The following is a 23,356-nucleotide window of genomic DNA, read 5'->3' as shown; positions in this document are numbered from 1 at the left end:
CATTATTTGGTTTCTCCTCCATCTCCAGAGGCACACGTGCTGCTGCATGAAATGCTGATGTGGCCCCCCCCGCCCCCCCACAGGCCTTTCTTCTCCATCTTTTCCCTGTGGCAATAGATCAGATTTCCTCCAGGGAAATCATTACTTGGCATCATTACCATTCCAACACTTTTATCTACTGCTCCTTGTTTCCTCACTACATCACTTGATTAAGGTGAGGGAAGGAGGAAGGGGGGAGGAGCAAGGCTGTTTCCTGTCAGTGAGGGCTCTCGTGTAGATGTCCTGTTACTACAACACCAGGTCTACCTGGACCCACGTGATGGATCTGGTCCACATGTCAAACCTTTGTTTGGGACTTTGTTATCAGGTTGGATTCACGTTGACACGTTTCCTCTCTGAAGAGGTGTCCTCAGTCCAAACGCTGTTCTCCTCCCAACATCTTGTCCGTGGTGTGGGAGTCACGCTTCCTGTTCCTCCTGCCGTCCAGGATATGAAGTGTGATCGAGTCCCTTCTGTCGGCCCACCACAGCATCAGTCCCACACAAACATTGCTGCTCACGCTCGTGCTAAAAGAACAGCTCCTCCTCACCCACTCACAGGTCAGTTCTGCAGACGGCTGACGAGCCGTTAGACCCCCCCAACGTAAAGCTGTCACTCTTCTTCTGCTGGACTGTTCTGGCTGTTCATCTGGTTGCTGAGCCTAACATTCCTAGAATAACAATAAGTATAATTTTACCAGCATTGCCATGTGTCTCCCAGCCCTCTATGGCTGTGGCCCCCAACCCCTAGGTCATGGACCGGTAACGGTCATGGACCGGTAACGGTCATGGACCGGTCACGGTCATGGACCGGTCACGGTCATGGACCGGTAACGGTCATGGACCGGTCACGGTCATGGACCGGTAACGGTAATGGACCTGTAACGGTCATGGACCGGTAACTGTCATGGACCGGTAACGGTCATGGACCTGTAACGGTCATGGACCTGTAACGGTCATGGACCTGTAACGGTCATGGACCGGTCACGATCATGGACCGGTAACGGTCATGGACCTGTAACGGTCATGGACCGGTAACGGTCATGGACCTGTAACGGTCATGGACCGGTAACGGTCATGTACCAGTAACGGTCATGGACCGGTAACGGTCATGGACCTGTAACGGTCATGGACCTGTAACGGTCATGGACCGGTCATGGTCATGGACCGGTAACGGTCATGGACCTGTAACGGTCATGGACCGGTCACGATCATGGACCGGTAACGGTCATGGACCTGTAACGGTCATGGATCTGTAACGGTCATGTACCAGTAACGGTCATGGACCGGTAACGGTCATGGACCTGTAACGGTCATGGACCTGTAACGGTCATGGACCGGTCACGATCATGGACCGGTAACGGTCATGGACCTGTAACGGTCATGGACCTGTAACGGTCATGGACCTGTAACGGTCATGGACCGGTAACGGTCATGGACCTGTAACGGTCATGGACCGGTCACGGTCATGGACCTGTAACGGTCATGGACCGGTAACGGTCATGGACCTGTAACGGTCATGGACCGGTAACGGTCATGGATCTGTAACGGTCATTATTTGTCTGATTTATTATCTGACTGTGAACTGACTGACTCTGAATGACTGGATCATCTCCTCCACATCTGTTTGATGAACCCTTGCAGAACCCTTATTAAATTAGTTATTAATCTTAGCAGTAGTTCACATTATTTCCTGAAGAGGGCGCATCATATGCTCTGTTTAAGCAGTGCTTCTCAGTTATTGTCTGTTACGCCCCCCCTAGCAACAAGAAAACAATTTGCGCCCCCCCCCCCACTCTCCGCCACAACTATAAATAATATAAATTGTGTATGAAATTATTATAAGTACACCTCTGTATGACATTTAATCCTTGTTAACATTAAAGGAAACAAAAAAGAAATATAGTTCAATGTATAACAGAATCATTTTATTAACATTATGTTTTAGTCTATAACACAAAAGATTTTAAGCGCATCAATTTGCCTAAAATAAAAGAAGACCTTGTTTAAACATTAAACATTTCTGACCAAGTGATTGGACATTTGATACTGAGAAATAAAAATCAATAAAATCAATAACTAATACCAATTCAAATTGAGTTCAGCAACATTAACTGAGAAACTTAAGGGAACGTCACACCAACATCCTCATGAATAAGAAATCATTTTTCCTGCAGACATTTTCCAGCAAACGTGCTAAAAGACGTGCTACGTACTTCCTGTCATGAGGTTACACAACCTGCTCTCTTTCTCTTTCCCTGTTCTTATCTTCCTTTTACCGTATTGGCCCGAATATAAGACGATCCTGATCATAAGACGACCCCCTCTTTTTCAAGACTCAAGTTTGACTTTTTGAACACCAAATTTAATTTCTATACAGAAAATAATTGCAGTACATCTCCATACATTACACTCTGTGACACCATATTTCACAGCTGCTTTGCAATTGTTTGAAGACTCTGCCTCATTTATCACCATCATCTTGAAGTTTGCATCATAACTTCTCCACAGCTGTGATTAACCTGGCTGATGTTCGACCCACTTCTCTCCAGGTTGTCGCAACGTTTCTCCATTTTCTGTTATCTCTTCTCTTATTTTCTTCCCTTTTCTTTCTTACCGCTATTTTTTATTTTTCTTCTTCGTGACAGGGGTTCGCTTTTGACCTGGGGAGTTAGTTCAGCATTTGCTTTAAAGATATCTGGCGCCATCTAGCGTTGTGAATGGGTATAATGTCTAGACCCCGAATGTTAGACGACCCCCATTTTTAGACCCTGAATGTAAGACGACCCCCATTTTTTCAGTCTCATTTCAATGCAAAAAACACCGTCTTATATTCGGGCCAATACGGTATCTCTTTTCCACCCAACCGGTCAAGGTGGATAGCCGCCCAAAAGAGTCTGGGTCCTGCCCGGAGTTTCTTCCTCAATGAGGGAGGTTTTTCCCCCGTCTCTGATGCTCTGGAGGGTTCAGTTGGGTTTCTCTGTCTGTTAAAGCGCTTTGAAATGTCTGCTGCCATGATTGAGCGCTATATAAATAAAACTTGATGAACTTGGTAAAACTTGACTTTGTCATCCATGCCGGTCAGTTCTGTTTGAACCTGGACGGTTGGGCAGTGTTCACGGCTCTGCGTTCAGCTACTCATCTGTTCAGGTATGTCGTGAAGTCTGGGGGTCGAGAGAGGAGAGACAAATCAACATGTCGTGTTCTCAAAGCTCCAAATCGATCAGTGACAGCTGCTACCAGCCAATGGAACTCTGGGCGCTACCTTCCACGATGTCACGAGTGTTTATCCACTCACGGAACGCGTTCATGTCAACTTCAGCAGGAGGCCCTCTGGCTGGCCTCGGTGTCTGACTCCAGATCAGTCCTATGGCAGCTGAGATCAATTCAGTTTACAACTTTTGTTTAATTTGCTTTTATGTTCAGGCCAGCAGAGAAGGCCTTGCTGATCCTGATGCCCCCCCACTGGTGTGTTTTGGAATTTGTTATGGAGCTAGAACCATTGTGTTCTCAAAGGTTCTTATTAAGACAAATCCACTTGCACTTTAATAAATTCTTAATTCCATCAGTGTCAGGCAAATTTATGAGAGTGTAATACAAAACTGTTGAGGCACTCCATCAAAGTTAAATGTAATACCATTAAAAATCAGACAAGTTATTCACAGGACAGTTAACAATTTTTTCAAACTGTCTATGTTTTAGGATTGTGCTGAAGAAAAGGGTCTGAAAGCAGTTGAATGAATGAATGCGGATCTTCTGTCACTCTATAAATGTAAAGTAAACAGAGCAATGATCTATAAATGAATGATCTATAAATGAATGATCTATAAATGTATAAATGAAGGTAATGTACCTTCAGTGCAGTGACTGGTGGGTCTTCAGAATCCCTGGTGATGTTGATTCCAGTTGTAGGTGCTTCCTGTGCTGCTACACTAACATTGCCCTCATCGTACCACAGATCTATAGTTCATCCTTCTAGTTTGACGTCCCTGGAGGCGGTCCCTGGAGGCGGTCCCTGGAGGCGGTCCCTGGAGGCGGTCCCTGGTGTCTGGGGGGTTCTCGTGGTACTGTGTGAGGTGGGGAAGCCCACAGGTGGAGCCTCAGGGAGGAGCTCCGGGTCAGCAGACCTCCAGACGCTCATGAGTACCATCAGTGCTTCTCGTACGCCCGACCCTTCTGACCACACACCCTCGTGGATGGGCTCTTCCAAAACTGTGCAGATTGGAATCAAGGGGTCAAAGGTGGAGTCAGCCAAAACACCACTTTAATGACTTTTCTAACACAGAAGCCTCTCAGCAATAGACCTTCCCCCAGAGGAACATGATCAGAGCTGATGACCGACACCTGCCACCACCTTTCTGCCATTGTTCCCAATCAGAACGATGGCAGAAAGGTGTGTTCTGATGCAGGAGGGGGTTGGGGTGTGTAGTCAGACAATACTTCACCTTTACCACCACACACACCTGATCCTCCCGTGGGAATGAATCGAACCACAAACAATTACCAGGTGTCACAACACTAACTCCGAACCGCCAGGTGAACAGATGATAATACAGGCTAACAATGCTCTTTCTGGCATTGGGCCGCTATCTGCGACAATCCCACAATGCAACTGACGTCTCACAATTGCTGCTTTTTGACAGATGAGAATTAAGCCCCGTCAGCCTCAGCCGGCCTCTGTGGGCACCGTGGCCTTTCAGGCGGGGGCTTGCCGGGGCATTAGTGGTGTCAGGTTCTGTAACAGAACAGTGAGCAGCAATTACAGAGAGGCCACTGCTCCTGTGAAGATCCCGTGTTGTCAGGATCGCACTGGATTGGCAGGAGGAGCACCAACCTCCACGTCTCCAGAGGATCCATTAGAGGAGAGGCCTGGCGTTCTGATCCGACCAGCTGACACAATTACCCCAACGCCTGCGTAGCTGTGCAGCGCCGGTAGGTGTGGTATCAGCAGGCTGGTGCACAAGTGGAGTAAATAATGTCTGAGATGTGATCAGCTGAGATACGGGCTAATGTGTTCCACCCCTCACCTCATATTTACACGTGTTCTCCAGCTCACAGACGTTTCTCTGGACCTCTACCCGTCCATCAGAATGAATCAGGAAACACTGGACGTTTAGCCTTCAGGACGTTAAAGAACATCAGGTGTTAATTAGCTTCAGCTTTCACTACAAAGTGAAGCTGGTGAACCTCGTAAATTATAGATGTAAGACTTTATTTTTACTACTAATCTGGACCGATTGGTATTAATTATTAGTTTTACTACTAACTTTGACCATTTGGTGTTGATCTGTCGGTGATCATAGCTGCACCATGTGCTGAAGGTCTCCGTCAGACTTCTGTTCTCTTTTGTAAAAACATTTATCCAAGAGCCGTCATCTGGTTCATATCAACGCTTCGTTTTATTACATTCCTCACGAGGTGGGACAGACCTGACTGTAAACTGCATCTTAACCAGAGCCCTGAGGAACGTACAGTCATGACTATCAACACACAGGATCCCTTCAGTTCTCCATCTGTGCTGATTCCAGTCACCCTTCACACTCAGGGGTCGAGGGATGGTGGGAATCAGATGTGTATCACCCAACAGTTCTCTGACCAAACAGCCTGGTGGGGAACTGGGAGAAGATTGCTTTTGATGAATCCACATCTTGAAACACTTTCTGAAGGTAATTGTTAAGACTAAGCAGCTCCAGGACTCTAATGAAATGAGTTGGAGATGACGTCACACAAACACGGACCATCAGGATCGGATTGAACACGCCACAGCTCTGAGGCTCTGACATAAATCACACGTGAACCGACAAGGTTTCTGTGTTTGAAACACGACAGGATGGACACGAGACTGCGTCTAAGAAAAGAACTAATGTGTGTGTGTGTGTGTGTGTGTGTGTGTGTGTGTGTGTGTGTGTGTGTGTGAGCACTAGATTGCAGTCATTTTTGTTGCATGGTTGAACTGGTTGCATCTGATAGACCCTAACCTGCTGCTTCAGAAGGAAACGCCGTGACCCGGTGGAATCCTGCTGCTCCACACCCGTTTGCTCTGGAAATTCATCCTGATCGTTGTATCGCTGATGAAACTAATACAGTACATGCAATACACAGGAAGGAATCGAACCCAGAACCTTCCTGCCGTGAGGTGGAGTGTCTTAAAGACATGGTCTGTTAATCGAAGGGGTTCCTTCTCAAACAGAACCGTCTCTAGTGGGACGCGACCAGAAGTCAAGGCCCAAACACTGATATGAACCACAGAAACCCAAAGCTGACATTTGAACAGGCTTTCCTTTAAGTTGATGCTGAACCCTTTGGCTGACATCTCTGAGCGTCTTTGGTCACCTAATTGGACATCTTGACACGTGCATTCTAACACTCACAAACTCTAAATATTTATTCTCTAGTCCAGCCGTTGTTTCAAACCTATCACGTCTCTTCAGTTTGTTTTTTTTGAAATGAGGATGAACAGTAAGAAAACCTTCCAGATCAAACCGCTTGTGTCCAACGAAACAAACCAGATGGAACGCTCGTGATACGGAACACAAAATTACAAATCAGACAATTTTTTTTCCTCCATTTTCAAAGTATTGAATAATATTTATTTTTAAATTGTGGCTTTCTTTTTACAAAATAAAGGACCTCATAATAAGTAAAGCGTCATGTTGTGGAGCGTAGCGCTGCTCTGGGGGTCCGTCTAGGGGTTCCATGTGCTCCAGGTGTCTGCAGGGGTTCTCTCCGGGTTCTCCAGGGTCCTCCCTCCTGTGAGTGTGTTTGTCTTTAGTGTGGCCTTGTGATTCTAGATGAAGGTAAGTCCCTCTATCGTGACTGACTGTTAGGATGTAAGGTACCATGAAGGCCCCTTTGACTGACCCTGATAGTATCTACAAAGTTTACCAACAGAGCAGGAACATCTTGGTCTCTATTTTACTGTTCTTTACATATGATAATTGGTCTCCTCAGAAACCAGTAATGGTAACCAAAGTCAGTTGTATATTGTTGTCAAGACCTGACTATTATTTTGAAAAGTTGTACTTCTGTATTTCTTGGATGATACTATAAAAACAGAAGCCCATTATTCCTGCAATAAGGAGCTAACGACTCGCAGCAGGCGTATAGTTTTCAGGGTGTGCATTTCCTTGAAAGGGCCAAAGAATAAAGAGTCATTACTGCAGTTTCATCGTGTCTGGATAGCATTGGCATGTCTGTAAAGATCATTATTTTTGCCCCTCAAGCTGTTTGGCAAAAGAGAGCAGGGTTAACTGCACACCCAACGCGAAATCCAGGGTCAGCTGTAACACATGGATGAATACGCTAACGATACGCAACCAGGCAGCTCCAACTTTTTCTAGACGCTCCTAATGACTGTGGACTCTTCTTGTGGGAGAGGAGAATCTGTTGTTTCTTTGTGCTTTGTCAGCTTCGGGTTGCTGAAACAGACACAGCTGAATTGTTGCCTTTTTCCTCTTCAGTTTTTTCAGGGTTTGTTCTGTTTTACTTGTTTTTAACTCTCTTTAAAGGTAGACGGTGTGGAGCGCACATCGTCCTGAATACCCCGGTGTGGGGTACATGGATGACAGTGTAAGAAAGGCTCTCTGGTAATTTGCATTTTGATACCCTCCTGCCACCCTGGTGAACACATTGCCCTCAAATTTAACAGTGAGGACAAGTTGGTGATGCATTATTATAAAGCTTATGAATCCGTGATAAGGGTCATACCCTAAAAAAGTGTCAACAACTAAATGTGGTAGAAGGGACAGCACCCCCTAGAGGCAGCAAGAGGAGACTTGAAGTGCTATAAAAACTTATTAATCACAATGACCTCAGATTTGTTCAATACAGCCATGAAGACTTGACAAAGGTTTGTTGTGAGTGACCAATAAATCAATCAAGTTTTATTTATATAGCGCTTAATCATGTTCACATTGTTTTTTTGTTGCTGTTGCTAAGTGCCCACGGCAGCCAATCACCATTAAGTTGCTGCAGCAGAATGCTTCTGGAGTTGGGATATTTCATCTCTGACTGATTACATTGACTTTGTATGTAAACTCATTCTTAGAGGGGACAAATGGTTTGGTATGAATTCAACTTCACCGATGGCTGATATTTTCCATCAAACAGAAAGTTGGCGTTGAAGAACCACGCAGGGGCAGATGCTCACCCGAACTGACAAACTTGTCAGTTTGTAGTCCTCATATTCTTATGGGTTACACCATTTGTTGTTGCAAGTTGGTTCAATGGTGCCACCTATTAAATTTCAAAAAAGCAGCCTTGGCCGTGCAGGACCTGAGTTCTGTGTGAAGCCCAAAGTCTTTTTGAATCACTGGCCTCCCTTTAAACTGGACTCATGCTGGTTACCTCAGACACTCTCCCATGCAAACCAGTCGCTACTACATCCCTGTTAGCAACACCTCTAAGTCCCTGGAGGCTACACAGCCAGCTGTATGCTAGCGCATACGGATCCGTTACATCACATGCAGCTTTCCCATTATGAAATTCACACTTTTTCAGGTCTCTACATATACATAGTGGTCCTCCCTAACCCGACCAACTCCTAGAATCTGGTAAACGAACGCTCCCTGCATCAATATATTTGGAGTTTTAGGAACTGGTGGCCTGAAAGGAGTCAAAACAATCGGAGTCACTCCAGCCAGTTAGCGTCACGTTCTGAACAAGGTTATGAAATGCTGCAGTCGACTGATCATCGTATTTACTATCAAACTTTAGGTATTGCAAGGAAATTAGACAGGATCAGTCGGAACAAAGCCTGTCAAACAATAAAGAAGTGGATGAGAAGCATAAACCAGCATAGATACTGGATTCCATCAGAGCCATCCACCCCCCCCCCGATGACCCTCTCTGCCCCAAGTGCCTACATGAGGATCGCCAGACAAAGGACAATACAAAGTGGATCAAAATGGTATTGTACTAATAAAATAAAAGCTACTTCATAATCCTCGTTCAGTGACCTCAGCGTGTCCAGAAGACAACCACACCTGGTAATGTGTTCGGAAAATCATCACAAAGAATGTCAATGAAAAGACCTTTTATCTTCTTCTCTGGTCGTGGCTTTCCACGGTTGAATCCTCCGGTTTGCACCAAAGAATGTTGTTTTTTCCTTTCCTGGATGCTTTGCAGGTACATGAAGGAGAAGTTAGTCCATTAAGAGATGCAGCCTGACCTGTTATATTATCTGTTCATTTGTATCTTCTGTGAACCTCCAGACTCTACCTGACTGCGATGTACTTCAATGAAAACACAGACAAACCACAAGTCGAGACCCGGGAAGGTGTACCCCTCTACAAGATCCACTTTCCAAAGGCTTTGAGGGGACAATGCAGTCAAACCTCACAAGACAGAGCCAACATTCTGTTAGTGGTGCAATATTTTAATATTTCAAACAAACATGTTTTGAAATTATGCTGATAGAGCGAACGCTTCTCTGTAGGTATCCATCAAACCCTGATGGGACTCGTCCAGCTCCCCGTGGGTCAGGGGGCTGGAGCCTATCCCAGCTGTCGTAGGGCGTGAGGCAGGGGAATCTCCAGGCGCGACACCAGTGCACCGCAGAGCCACACAGAGACATACAAACACATACACACACACATACACACACACACACCTACGGTCAATTTGGAATGACCAATTAACCTGAAGGTCATGTTTCTGGAGGGGGGAGGAAGCCGAAGAACCTGGAGAGAACCCCCCCAGACACGGGGAGAACATGCAAACGCCACACAGCAGGACTCGAACCCAGAACCACCTTGCTATGCTGCACCGTCCCCATTAGCATTGTTAGCTAATTATTACCTATACAGTAAAAATGGACACATTTTGCAAAATTGTATATTTCTCCAAGAGGTGAATGAACCCTCCATGCATGCAGCCCATGGTTTCTCATGATGAGGTTCATCTTGGTTTACAGTCTGGAGTTAAGTCGTTCTCGATTACGCGTCGGTTTAAAAAAAAATACAAGGAAAACTTAAAATCATGTTTTTTCTGTACTATACTAAAAAATAAAATGTAATTGTTTGTCAGCTTGAAATAGATTCATATTAACCAAAAATTATTAAAATGCATTCATTAATAAAGTTCAGTACAGTGAGAATGTCTGTCTGTTGATCCTGGAGACGACTTCATTTTTTGACTCAGGCCTCGTCTCCTGTTCCAGTTCACAACGTAAGGTGAGACCTACCTGTATTCCACCATATTTTACTCGTGTGTGTCTTTGTGCAACACGACGTGACAACACTGAGCTCCTGCTGGTTCCATCAGACGTCCCACGTTAGCTTATGAAAAACCATTAAGCCTATGTCCTGTCTATCATGGTGACATATCTGTATGGCCATAATCAAACGACGCTATTAGCATCAGGATCCAGGACTAACGCGCGGCTCCAGCGCAGCTGAGCCTAACAACACGTGACACATGCCTGCCATTAGCAGGACGCCGGTCCTGCTACGCTTTTAATTTGGCTCGCTTGTAATCTCCATCTCCTTTAAATGTTTTCATCTGTTAAAGTACTTCCAGCAGCTTGAACCCAATCAGAGAGTTTCTCTCTCATCTTCGTCTCTGTGGATCAGAGAACTCAATTAGCTTAATTGGCCTGGATATTACGCTCTGTAATACATTGGTTTCCACAAACTTAACTCGGCACTTTAGAAGCACCTCAGTAATTGGAGTAATAACTGTAATCCAAATGTTTTAGCTCGACATTCTAGATTACTCTAAATTGAAATCAAGCTAATTATTTGAAGCAGGGAGCTGCAGCCGTGACATCAAAGTCGCTGATGTCAGCGAGACGGAGCGCTTCCTCTTCCTGCTTCTACGTTTAACAGGTGTGTACGTAACAGTCGGTCCACATCTTCTGTTTCCAGAGAGAACCTGTGCTGTTTCTAGAGCCAACAGCAATTACAACACATTTAAATGATCTCCTTTGAAGGGGATCCTCACTCAACCATCAATCCCAACCACATGGGACCAAACAACTTCACCTGGGTCACAGGTAAGTCTCTCCACATTTGTCTCTTTGCAGCTGCCTGTAAGTAGGAGTGAAATCATCATACTTGACTAATGAAGTCCTCTGCTCTGTTTTGTTTGTGTGTTTGTGTGTGTGTGTTTGTGTGTGTGTGTGTGTGTTTGTGTGTGTGTGCGCTCGTGTTGGAGTCCATCGTTTGTTCTGCGTCATAGCGACAACGCACATCGGTTAGTCTCACGACATTTTATCTTATTTCCTGTTGTCTGTTAGCATGAGTGAAATCAAGTTACGCTTGGCTCATTGGGTGTAATGGAGAGCACGGATCAACAGGGTCAATATGACCACGGATCAAGAATCAATCATGAACACTTTACCTCAGAGGATTTCCAAAGAGATTTGAAGGTAAGATAGTTTTCAGACAACCCATAGTATTTATTCTGAGTTCACAAGGTTTAGTGGATGATTAATTCATGTCTGGAGCTCCTGGAGGTGTTGTATACATGTTTTAATGACCAGATTATCACCTGATCATGGCATCTCCTTTATTGGGATCATATTGGGGCTTGTATAGTTTTCAGTTATAATGTGGTTATATTAATAGGGGATAATTACCCCCCAGCTGGGTTCACAGGGAACTCTTCTGTATGTGATGATGATGACATGATTACAGATGATTTCCTGATAAATAAATGTGATAATGTTGGCTTGTAACGTAGTTGCTTTCTGTATATATTTATATAACGGCGCTGATATGGATTCACCCCACTGTCTACGATTGCGTCCCTTCCGCTGAGGAGGAGAACATCACAGCTTAAGATGTCTTGTGTTTGGCCAAGATCCCCACTGATCATGAAAAATAATGCCACCAAAACTTTGGTTTAATTTTGTACTTGTACTTGTAACAGGTCAAGGCGGATGACCCCCCTCCAGAGCCTGGGTCCTGCCCGGAGTTTCTTCCTCAATGAGGGAGTTCCCCCCCACCGTCGCTTATGCTGCTCTGGAGGACATTGTTGGCTTTCTGTCTGTAAAGCGCTTTGAAATCTGACTTCAACTGGACCTTGTTCTTCAGGTAAATACCCCGTCTGGTCCAAGAACACCACCTCCCCCAGGTTCACAGCTTGTCCTTCTGTCTCCGTCTACACACGTTCTCTGACGGCCATTCCACCTTAAAACAACCACATTTTTGTACTTTATCTTGGTGAGTGTTTGTGTCGCTGCCCGTTCGTCTCCAGTCGTTAACTAGTTAACCTCCACGGCGCGTGCAGCAGGAAGTAACTGCAGGACCGTCGATGCTCTGATTGGCTGTAGCGCCAGTGAACCTTACTGACGCTAAAAACCATCAGTCGTATTCTATTTTACAGTCATGACATGTCGCTGAGCGCCACACACACACACACACACACACACACACACACACACACACACACACACACACACACACACACACTGATACATAATACTGAAATGATGGAGGGTTTAGTTTCTCCTCATTTGCACAAATAAACAGGTGATGGACTGAGTTCTTATCAAATCATAGGAATCAAATGCTGACACCCCCACCAGAAAATGATCAGGACACCCCCACCAGAAAATGATCAGGACACCCCCACCAGAAAATGATCAGGACACCCCCACCACACATGAATGAAGCAGCTTTTGTTCACATCAACCAGAGGGACGTTCGATGGAGTGGAACAACGGACGTCACCAGAGACGCGACCCCCCCGGCAGAGACCCCAGGTGACCCCATTAGTGCACCGCTGAGTGTGAGATGTTCACTAGTGCAGGCAGTTTAGACACGGTAGGACCCCGTGTCCATGACCCCAGAGCTGCTCCCTCAGCTGAGCGTTCACGACCCCCCAAAGGTGTCTGCAGGAGTTTGACCAGCACACGTGAACATGTAACCAGCAATCTAACATGTACCCAGCACATGTGAACATGTAACCAGCACACGTGAACATGTAACCAGCACACGTGAACATGTAACCAGCACACGTGAACATGTAACCAGCAATCTAACATGTACCCAGCACATGTGAACATGTAACCAGCACACGTGAACATGTAACCAGCACACGTGAACATGTAACCAGCAATCTAACATGTACCCGTGTGACATGGTTACATGTTAGATTGCTGGTTACATGTTCACGTGTGCTGGTTACATGTTCACGTGTGCTGGTTACATGTTAGATTGCTGGTTACATGTTAGATTGCTGGTTACATGTTCACGTGTGCTGGTTACATGTTAGATTGCTGGTTACATGTTAGATTGCTGGTTACATGTTCACGTGTGCTGGTTACATGTTAGATCGCTGGTTACATGTTAGATTGCTGGTTACATGTTCACGTGTGCTGGTTACATGTTAGATCGCTGGTTACATGTTAGATTGCTGGTTACATGTTCACGTGTGCTGGTTACATGTTAGATTGCTGACACCAACATGACTGTAATGTATGTGTGTAAATAAAGGTTGACTAAATTGAAACACCAATCACTTACCAGACAGACCAGTAAACAAACCCAGACCTAACTACCCCAGCTGATGCCCCCCAGCCTGGATGGGCCCCACATGGACTGAAGGGACGTCCAGGCGCTGGTCACCGTGGTTACACGCCTCGTTTGACACCATTCATGAACATGTTTGCATGTACTGTGTAACGGTTCACAGCTGGGGGGGGGGTCACTCATGAAGCAGTGAGAGCCAGAGATCTGTTCTGTTCAGTCTGAAACCATCACCTGTGAGGGTGAGAGTGCGTTACCATGGTGATGGGGCCACGTCAGGAGAACAGCTCTTAACCTGGACGTTGCTCCTGCTTCTTGGTACAACCCTCTGGAGTGATGGACCAGACCTGGGGAGGTGGTGCTGAGTCACCCAGCAGAGGGAACGAGTCATCACACACACACACACACACACACACACACACACACACACACACACACACACACACACACACACACACACACACACACACACACACACACACACGACTGTCCACAGGCATCATGTCTGGTCCAAAACATTAAGAGCTGCTTTATTTTGTGGGCACTTGGGGGCAGAAATCCGGGGGGGGGCACAATGCTGAAGGATGTGACAGACCTGAACCAAAGGTGTTGCTTCACATGAAGAACAACAAACAGAACATCATCAGACACAGACCAACACCTGTCATGTGGACAGTTTGGGTACAGGGGGGTTAGGAGATGACTGGACCAGACTGAACCTGTGGAAACCAGGTCTTCACCTTGGGGAGGGACCCACATGCGCACAAACACACTCTTCAGTTTACATTCACTTTTTTCAGTGTGATATTATACAGTAAAAGTAAAAAGACATTTCCTCAAATGCACATTGAGATTCAAGTAGAAGTTGTTGGGGGGGCCGTCGGGGGGGTGTTGTCTGTCCTCAGTAGATGAGACTCGACTGCTGGGTTGGATCTTCAACCGGGATCAGCTGAGCAGGAGCTCACTGGCCGGGGGCAAAGGGGCAAGACAAAGAAATGGACAAACTGGTTATCATAGTTGTAGTTCTCCGGGGGCTTCAGAGCCCTTCCTGCCACTCTGGGGTCTCTATGGGGTCTATTCCCCCGGGCAGGCTTGTTCAGGTATGTACACATGGGGGCCAGAGCCAATCAGGAGGCCGCAGAGCTTCTGAATGATGCTCAGCTCTCCTTCAGTCTCGCTCTTTCTCCCACTCCTCATCTTCCTTCTCCTCCTCACCCTTGTTGACCTGGGGGGGGTCAGCGCACCTGTGGGGCGTAGCCCTCCTTCATCAGCCCCTCCTCGTAGTCCGTCTGGCACAGGATCATGTTGTTCTTCAGGAAGAACTTGTCCCCCACACAGAACCTGTGGACAGAGACACAAACTTGGTTTACATAGAGAACAAGACGGGAACCCCACCCCACCCCATGGGAACCCCACCCCATGGGAACCCCACCCCATGGGAACCCCACCCCATGGGAACCCCACCCAACGCTGAGCTGTAGGCTACAGGTACAGCACCCACACGTCATGGAGTAAAGATCACCTGGAACATGTTTGACAACATTGGTTCCTACATCATTTAGTTCCTACAGGAGGACAACATTGGTTCCTACATCATTTAGTTCCTACTGGAGGACAACATTGGTTCCTACATCATTTAGTTCCTACAGGAGGACAACATTGGTTCCTACATCATTTAGTTCCTACAGGAGGACAACATTGGTTCCTTCATCATTTAGTTCCTACAGGAGGACAACATTGGTTCCTACATCATTTAGTTCCTACAGGAAGACAACATTGGTTCCTACATCATTTAGTTCCTACTGGAGGACAACATTGGTTCCTACATCATTTAGTTCCTACAGGAGGACAACATTGGTTCCTACATCATTTAGTTCCTACAGGAGGACAACATTGGTTCCTACATCATTTAGTTCCTACAGGAGGACAACATTGGTTCCTACATCATTTAGTTCCTACAGGAGGACAACATTGGTTCCTACATCATTTAGTTCCTACAGGAGGACAACATTGGTTCCTACATCATTTAGTTCCTACTGGAGGACAACATTGGTTCCTACATCATTTAGTTCCTACTAGAGGACAACATTGGTTCCTACATCATTTAGTTCCTACAGGAGGACAACATTGGTTCCTACATCATTTAGTTCCTACTGGAGGACAACATTGGTTCCTACATCATTTAGTTCCTACAGGAGGACAACATTGGTTCCTACATCATTTAGTTCCTACAGGAGGACAACATTGGTTCCTACATCATTTAGTTCCTACAGGAGGACAACATTGGTTCCTACATCATTTAGTTCCTACAGGAGGACAACATTGGTTCCTACATCATTTAGTTCCTACAGGAGGACAACATTGGTTCCTACATCATTTAGTTCCTACAGGAGGACAACATTGGTTCCTACATCATTTAGTTCCTACTGGAGGACAACATTGGTTCCTACATCATTTAGTTCCTACAGGAGGACAACATTGGTTCCTACATCATTTAGTTCCTACTGGAGGACAACATTGGTTCCTACATCATTTAGTTCCTACAGGAGGACAACATTGGTTCCTACATCATTTAGTTCCTACAGGAGGACAACATTGGTTCCTACATCATTTAGTTCCTACAGGAGGACAACATTGGTTCCTACATCATTTAGTTCCTACAGGAGGACAACATTGGTTCCTACATCATTTAGTTCCTACAGGACAACATTGGTTCCTACATCATTTAGTTCCTACAGGAGGACAACATTGGTTCCTACATCATTTAGTTCCTACAGGAGGACAACATTGGTTCCTACATCATTTAGTTCCTACAGGAGGACAACATTGGTTCCTACATCATTTAGTTCCTACAGGAGGACGACCCGTCAGTAATGAATAAATGTGAACTAACAGTAGGTGGTGACAGAGTGTCCTACAGGTAGTCTATCGTCTACCTTGATTCTCTAAGTGTAACCTGACCTGAATTGTCTTCAGTCTCCATGTTGATGAACGTCTCCATGAACAGAAATGCATTGTGGGTTCTTTTTCCGCTCAGAAGTTCACAGAGATGTGGAGAAAAGAGGAGGAAACGCTGCAGATGACGCCAACAGGAAAGATTGAAAGACCACAGGAAGTGACATCCGATCAATTGTTGTTTGGTTTTCAGCATTTTGGTCTAAGTTTACTTTCTTTTTTGTTTTGACAAATAACCCTGTGTGTTGGGTTGTCGAGGAAACATCCTTCGTGACACCCTGTAGGAGAAGCTCTCAGAGCAGGAGCAGGTCTCAACACCTTCTACTCTAGCTGAGAGACACTAGAGGAGCTGATGGAACATAAGGACAACACTGGGCTGAGGGAACCGCAGTGGAGCGTTTTCAACCCACAGTAGAGGGCAGCAATATGCTGCTGCAGGATGTTTAGAGCTTCATCTAGCACAAACGAAGGCCTTCTGCTGTAATGGTTCCTATGGAACAAGGACTTCAAGGGACTGACAGCTGTTCTAGGGAAACTGAAGATCATGTTGGTAACGCTTGTGGAACAGCTAGGTTCACTTCTTCAAAGTAGTCCAAACATCGACTCACCAACTCATGATGTGACTCATGATGGTGCTGATAGTCTGACTATAAGAGAACAGTCTAACCGTTGGTGGAGGTCTGATGACGGTGGTGGTACCTCCCTTACAGTCTGACTGCTAGTGGAGGTCACGTTCCCTCTGAACGTGGTAGGAAGGTGGTTCATGGTACACCAGGTTGTTTTTTGGAGAAGGATAAAGGGAAGTTTGGCTGTTTGGTCTTTTTTTTTTTACATTGCCTGATGACTCGACAAACTTGTGGAGTGGATCCAGATGTTCGAACTGTCACTGTAGCTGCAGGACTCGCCTTTCAGAACGAGGTGAAGCATTCAGTGTTTCACCAGGTGATTCCACAGGCTGGGAGGAGTTGACCTGGACAGTTATTAGTGTTTTGAAAAGTGTATCCATAGTTTCAGTCTGTCTCTGTCTCTCTTTGTCTGCTTTTAGAGCTGGTGAATCAGATTCGTCTTTATACAAATCATCTGCATAACTAACAACAACAATCACGTTAATGAGACAACCACGGTTATTCCAACCAGACTGGAGGCGCCTCGTTTTGGGGTTAGGGTTAGGGTCCATCACTTCTGATTGAACCGGGTTAGGGTTAGGGTCCATCACTTCTGATCTGATGGGGTTTGGGGTTAAGGTCCATCACTTCTGATCAGACGGGGTGGTCTCACTGTTCACTGACAGCTCCACGTGATTCTGGATCACGGTTCTGATTTAGGTCCACATATGAAAGTGACTCAAAACGTGTTCAGAAAAGAACCGTCTGTTTCACACAGCCGGGACGAATCTGATCTGTGACACATTAATTCAGAAGTGGAATCAGGTTATTCATTAGGTTGTGTGAATGTTTCTGTCTGTGACCCAGACAGACACAAGTCAGTACCTGGTGTGGTTGGTACCTGAACTGAGGCCTGTCCAGCCTCAGTCACTATCTATCTCACAATCTATTAGTCCTCGGGTCTTTATTCTCTTCCATTCTGCTGGTTTCACTCCATTTCTCTCCTCCTCCTCGTCTCACACCTCCTGTCTCTGCTCTCCACTTATTTCACAAGGCCAAATTGTTTCTGCTCGGTTAAATGTCAACAGCATCTGTGACATCTGTGCACCAATTATGACGATATTGCACCGGGGCCGTCAGCGCCGTGTCTAACAAACCACCTTTTGTCGCCTTAAAAAGTACTGCAGAGTCTGAATCTTGAATAAAATCTTTTTAATAATGCTGAAAAACACTCAATAATAGTGTATAATTTTATATAATAATATAATAGGATGGTGTCATGTGCACCTGCGGCTCCTCTCTCTCCCGCTAGACCGGTTCTTTCGTGTTTTTTTACCGCCTATGGGTCTGACAGGACCTGTGCTGTATGTCGTACATGTATGGTACACTTGACAATGACTAATTTAATTATTATAGCATGATCTGTCTGTTAGATAAACTTGAAGTATGTCAGTACAGTTGATTTAACAATGATAACTACTTTCATCTGTCAGGTCAGGCCTCCTGTCTGCCCAGTACTACCTGCCACATGGACGGGGGGTTAGCGTGTAATCCAGCTCCTCAACCAGCATCACGCTGGTGGGGGGGCATTAAACCCAAGACCTGTCAAGGGGCAGCTCCTTGTGAGCCAACAGTCATCATGAAAACGATGGTTGTGTTCTGACAGTCCAGAAGGAGGTTCCATCACAAAGTTCACGGGTAGGAATACAGTCCTACCTAAGGGAGTCACACACCCTGCCCCAGGTGAGGGCCAGACGGTCCTGGCCAGTACCACCAAATCCAGCTGCTTTGGTGGTACTGGGATTGAGTACCCCATGACCAACGTACTGTTCATCAATCAGGTGTCTCACCTGCTGAGCATTGTGGGTAACGCATAGGGCTGGCCAGTCATCTTAGACACAATCATGATAGCCAAGGATGAGAAGAGACTAACTGAACCGAGGACTCAGTCAACAGGTGAGGTTAGGACACGAACTGATTCTCAACAACACGTCAGTTTAAACACACTGAAATGAGGGGGTCACCCCCACTTCACCGACGTAGGAAAAAAAAGTCTTTTCTGTATGATGTGACTTCATGTCTGGCTTCACAGACATCCTCGTCCTAGAAGGAAGGAACTTCACCAGCGTCCAGTGACCAGATATACAACACGACCATCAATCACACAACTCATCCCGACAGAGCTGGGGATCTCCCACACCAGTGGGTAAAGAACGCCAAACGGCAGCAGGTACCTTTCCGTGGATCTCGGTAATGCTCTATTTCTGGGCCATTCAGGGAGGGATCCACGTGAAGTACCTGGAAACAGGTCGTAGAGCAGAGGAGCCGTCACAGAAGACCAACCCCTCATCTCCTGAGACAGCTGTGGGAGAAGTCTAGTATACAGCAGTGATGACGGCCTCCAGGAATGTGGATTCAAAATGACTGGGCTCCTTCCATCACTGCTGGGGGGGCCAGTCTGTATGTGTCTCAGCCCTGGACTAAGCAGTAAATGTAGGAGGACTTGAAATGACTCTGCTAGGTTTTGTGAGACGACTTTAGCAGTGACGTATGTTCAGCCGTAAACACATTCTGTTGTGTCTGTAGTCTGTCTCCAGACGTACCTGACAGCTTCCTGTTCTCTTCTGATGCTGGACTTTCTTCTTCCACCTTCTCCTACTAACAGGTGACTTTGACTCATGAGTCTTTAGGGAGCTGTACTTGTAGGAGGTACAGAAGGAATGGTTTCCACGGGCACACAGTGAAAAGATGTGCAGAAACCCCTTCAGTTAACAGTTAGTGTTCCAGGACCATTGGCAGAAGAGGACGTTCTGCGATAGAGCAACAAACTATTTTATTATTAATAGTAATCTAAACGTTTATGACCCCCCCATACTGATATTAAACCACCCTCTATCTGTATTAACTTTAAAACACTCTGACAGACTGTTTAAAGAGTTTTTAATTATTTCTTTAATACAGGAAAGAGTACTGCGTTCCCTAAGTCTTAGCCAATAGCATGTGCGTACGGTATCACGTGACTAACTATTAAAAATCTGCGATGTAGTGAAGAAAACAGGGAGAGCAGTGGAATGGGCCTTAGCACACACCTGTAAATACATTCACACAAATTTAATCAATCATGAAAATAAACGTTATTTACATTTAAATCTGCATACGTGTCAGTTTCCCTAAAATGTAATGGATTTCATGTTGTCACAGATGAGTGTGTGTGTGTGTGTGTGTGTGCGTGCGTGCGTGTGTGCGCGCGTGCGTGCGTGTGCGCGCGTGCGTGCGTGCGTGTGTGTGTGCGTGTGTGTGTGTGTGTGCGTGTGTGTGTGTGTGTGTGTGTGTGTAAACTCTTGTGAATGGAGTTCAAACGTTATCATAACTTTACTGCCCCCAGTCAGAGGGGATAGGCTCCGCCCCCTCACGGCCCAGGTCACATGCAGTGGATGGATGGATTTTAATTGTGTTAAACACAATTTAATTGATTAAGTCCCATCTAATGACTAAAAATAAAATTGCTATAATTGTGAAAAGTTATAATTGTTAAAATAAATCAATAAACTGTTCTTTACTTTCAATATTTTTAATGTTCCACCTTTAACAGAAGATGTAGATCAATTATCTTATTTTCAAACTGTTTAATAGTTTTTTTTAATCTTATCTCCTCATTTGAAGGGAAAACACATTTTAATCTTCCTGAAGGTGATTTTTAAAGATTCTTCTGAGACGTTTTCTGACTCGTTTACTTCTCCTGACTCTCCTCACAGGATCAGACTCTCTTCAACTCAGTCAAGTTTCAACCCCAGTCACACCCAGAGGGACAGCTGTGTCCCTGATTGGCTGTTAGCTGCTGGCTAACTAGCCTACCTCCTGACACACACACACACACACACACACACACACACACACACACACACACACACACACACACACACACACACACACACACACACACACACACACACACACACACACACACACACGCGCCGCCAGCGGCTGAGCTAAGCTGCTCTAACCCCAGAGCTTCAGCGTGGAGCATCCCCCCCTTATCAGCACTGACCTTCCCCGCTACTGTCACCCATTCTGCCCCCCCCCTCCATTCTAACCTTCCCCCAGCCTCCCTCCACTGTGGCCCCCACCTCATCAGAGGGGAACTGGGCTGGATGATGAGGCTGGACGACAGCTCCATCGATTAGCTGTCCCCCAGGGCTGATCTGTGGCTAACTGCCTGCTGCATATCTCCGTTCTTATGCCCCCCCCACCACCGACACCCCCCTTCTCCTCAGAACCAGCCCCACATCCTTCTGGGACTCAGACCACAGCAGTGCTTTCCTTCCCCAGCTCAGAGTGGCTGGTGGGAAGGTCACGGCGGGGGGGCTTATGTCGGAGGCCATGTCTGGTGCAGACGTTAGCATCACCACCGATGGGGGGGGGTCCTACATCTGACTGATGGACCTGATGGGGGGGGTCCTACATCTGACTGATGGACCTGATGGGGGGGTCCTACATCTGACTGATGGACCTGATGGGGGGGGTCCTACATCTGACTGATGGACCTGATGGGGGGGGTCCTACATCTGACTGATGGACCTGATGGGGGGGGTCCTACATCTGACTGATGGACCTGATGGGGGGGTCCTACATCTGACTGATGGACCTGATGGACCTGATGGGGGGGTCCTACATCTGACTGATGGACCTGATGGGGGGGTCCTACATCTGACTGATGGACCTGATGGACCTGATGGGGGGGTCCTACATCTGACTGATGGACCTGATGGACCTGATGGGGGGGTCCTACATCTGACTGATGGACCTGATGGGGGGGTCCTACATCTGACTGATGGACCTGATGGGGGGGTCCTACATCTGACTGATGGACCTGATGGACCTGATGGGGGGGTCCTACATCTGACTGATGGACCTGATGGGGGGGGTCCTACATCTGACTGATGGACCTGATGGGGGGGGTCCTACATCTGACTGATGGACCTGATGGGGGGGGTCCTACATCTGACTGATGGACCTGATGGGGGGGTCCTACATCTGACTGATGGACCTGATGGACCTGATGGGGGGGTCCTACATCTGACTGATGGACCTGATGGGGGGGTCCTACATCTGACTGATGGACCTGATGGGGGGGTCCTACATCTGACTGATGGACCTGATGGACCTGATGGGGGGGTCCTACATCTGACTGATGGACCTGATGGACCTGATGGGGGGTCCTACATCTGACTGATGGACCTGATGGACCTGATGGGGGGGTCCTACATCTGACTGGTGGACCTGATGGGGGGGTCCTACATCTGACTGATGGACCTGATGGACCAGGGACAGGACAGTTCCATGTCCTCAGCTGCCCTCATGGAATCAGAACCCCCCCCCCCATCCTGTCTGTGATGTATGGACGGTCCCACAGAGCAGATGCTGACATGGGATGCATGAGGAGTACATGTGGTGGAGGTGGGTGTATGTTAATCCTTCAGCCCCCCCCCAGATGGGCTGCAGCTGACCTGCAGGAGCGCTGGATAATTACACCGGCGACCCCCCCGACCTCCAGATCGCCCACTCTGTTTATCAGATTTCAGGTTTGCTGATGTTCCACAGAGAAATCTGGGGGCCGTTTGTGAGATAGATTAGATTGGTTTATTGAAAGGCCCACTGGGGGAGGGGTCGGCGGGGGCCCTGGTGTTTGTTGGAGCTGGAGAAGAGCTGGTGGGGAGGGGGGGCAGGGATTGGTATGCCAGACAAAGACCAGCAGCCGGTCCAGAGAATCTCAACTAGATCTCCTGACGGACGTTTAGTAAAGGTGTTTAATGTTGGGGAGCCCCCCCCCGGGACCCCCCCCCCCGGGGACCCCCCGCCCACAGTCCTCTGGCATCACGTCACCACTGAGAAGAATGAGCACCGCTAACACGGATCACATCCAACTCATTACGTACTCATGATAACATGTGGAATTTATGCTACACTACACCAACAACCAGGTTAGCTCAGGACACGTCTGTCCAACAACCACGTTAGCTCAGGACACGTCTGTCCAACAACCAGGTTAGCTCAGGACACGTCTGTCCAACAACCACGTTAGCTCAGGACACGTCTGTCCAACAACCACGTTAGCTCAGGACACGTCTGTCCAACAACCACGTTAGTTCAGGACACGTCTGTCCAACAACCACGTTAGCTCAGGACACGTCTGTCCAACAACCACGTTAGCTCAGGACACGTCTGTCCAACAACCACGTTAGTTCAGGACACGTCAGTCCAACAACCACGTTAGCTCAGGACACGT

At 46.8% G+C, this 23,356-nt stretch overlaps 1 protein-coding gene across 3 annotated transcripts in view; it reads right to left on the bottom strand.

The window, feature by feature from the left end:
* Window positions 1-14,020: 14,020 nt before the first annotated feature.
* lmo3 (LIM domain only 3) overlaps window positions 14,021-23,356 on the bottom strand; it is a 39,344-nt gene continuing 30,008 nt past the window's right edge. For all 3 annotated transcript variants that reach the window (XM_068307473.1, XM_068307471.1, XM_068307472.1), the window contains exon 4: window positions 14,021-14,851. In XM_068307473.1, coding sequence (XP_068163574.1) covers window positions 14,746-14,851 — 106 coding nt within the window. In that variant the 3' untranslated portion in view covers window positions 14,021-14,745. The remainder of the gene's footprint in view (window positions 14,852-23,356) is intronic.

Source organism: Antennarius striatus, chromosome 22 (assembly GCF_040054535.1).
Source record: "Antennarius striatus isolate MH-2024 chromosome 22, ASM4005453v1, whole genome shotgun sequence".
NCBI classification, from domain to species: Eukaryota; Metazoa; Chordata; class Actinopteri; order Lophiiformes; family Antennariidae; genus Antennarius; species Antennarius striatus.
Note: the sequence above shows the minus strand (reverse complement) of the source record. Positions and strands in the feature narration are given on the sequence as shown.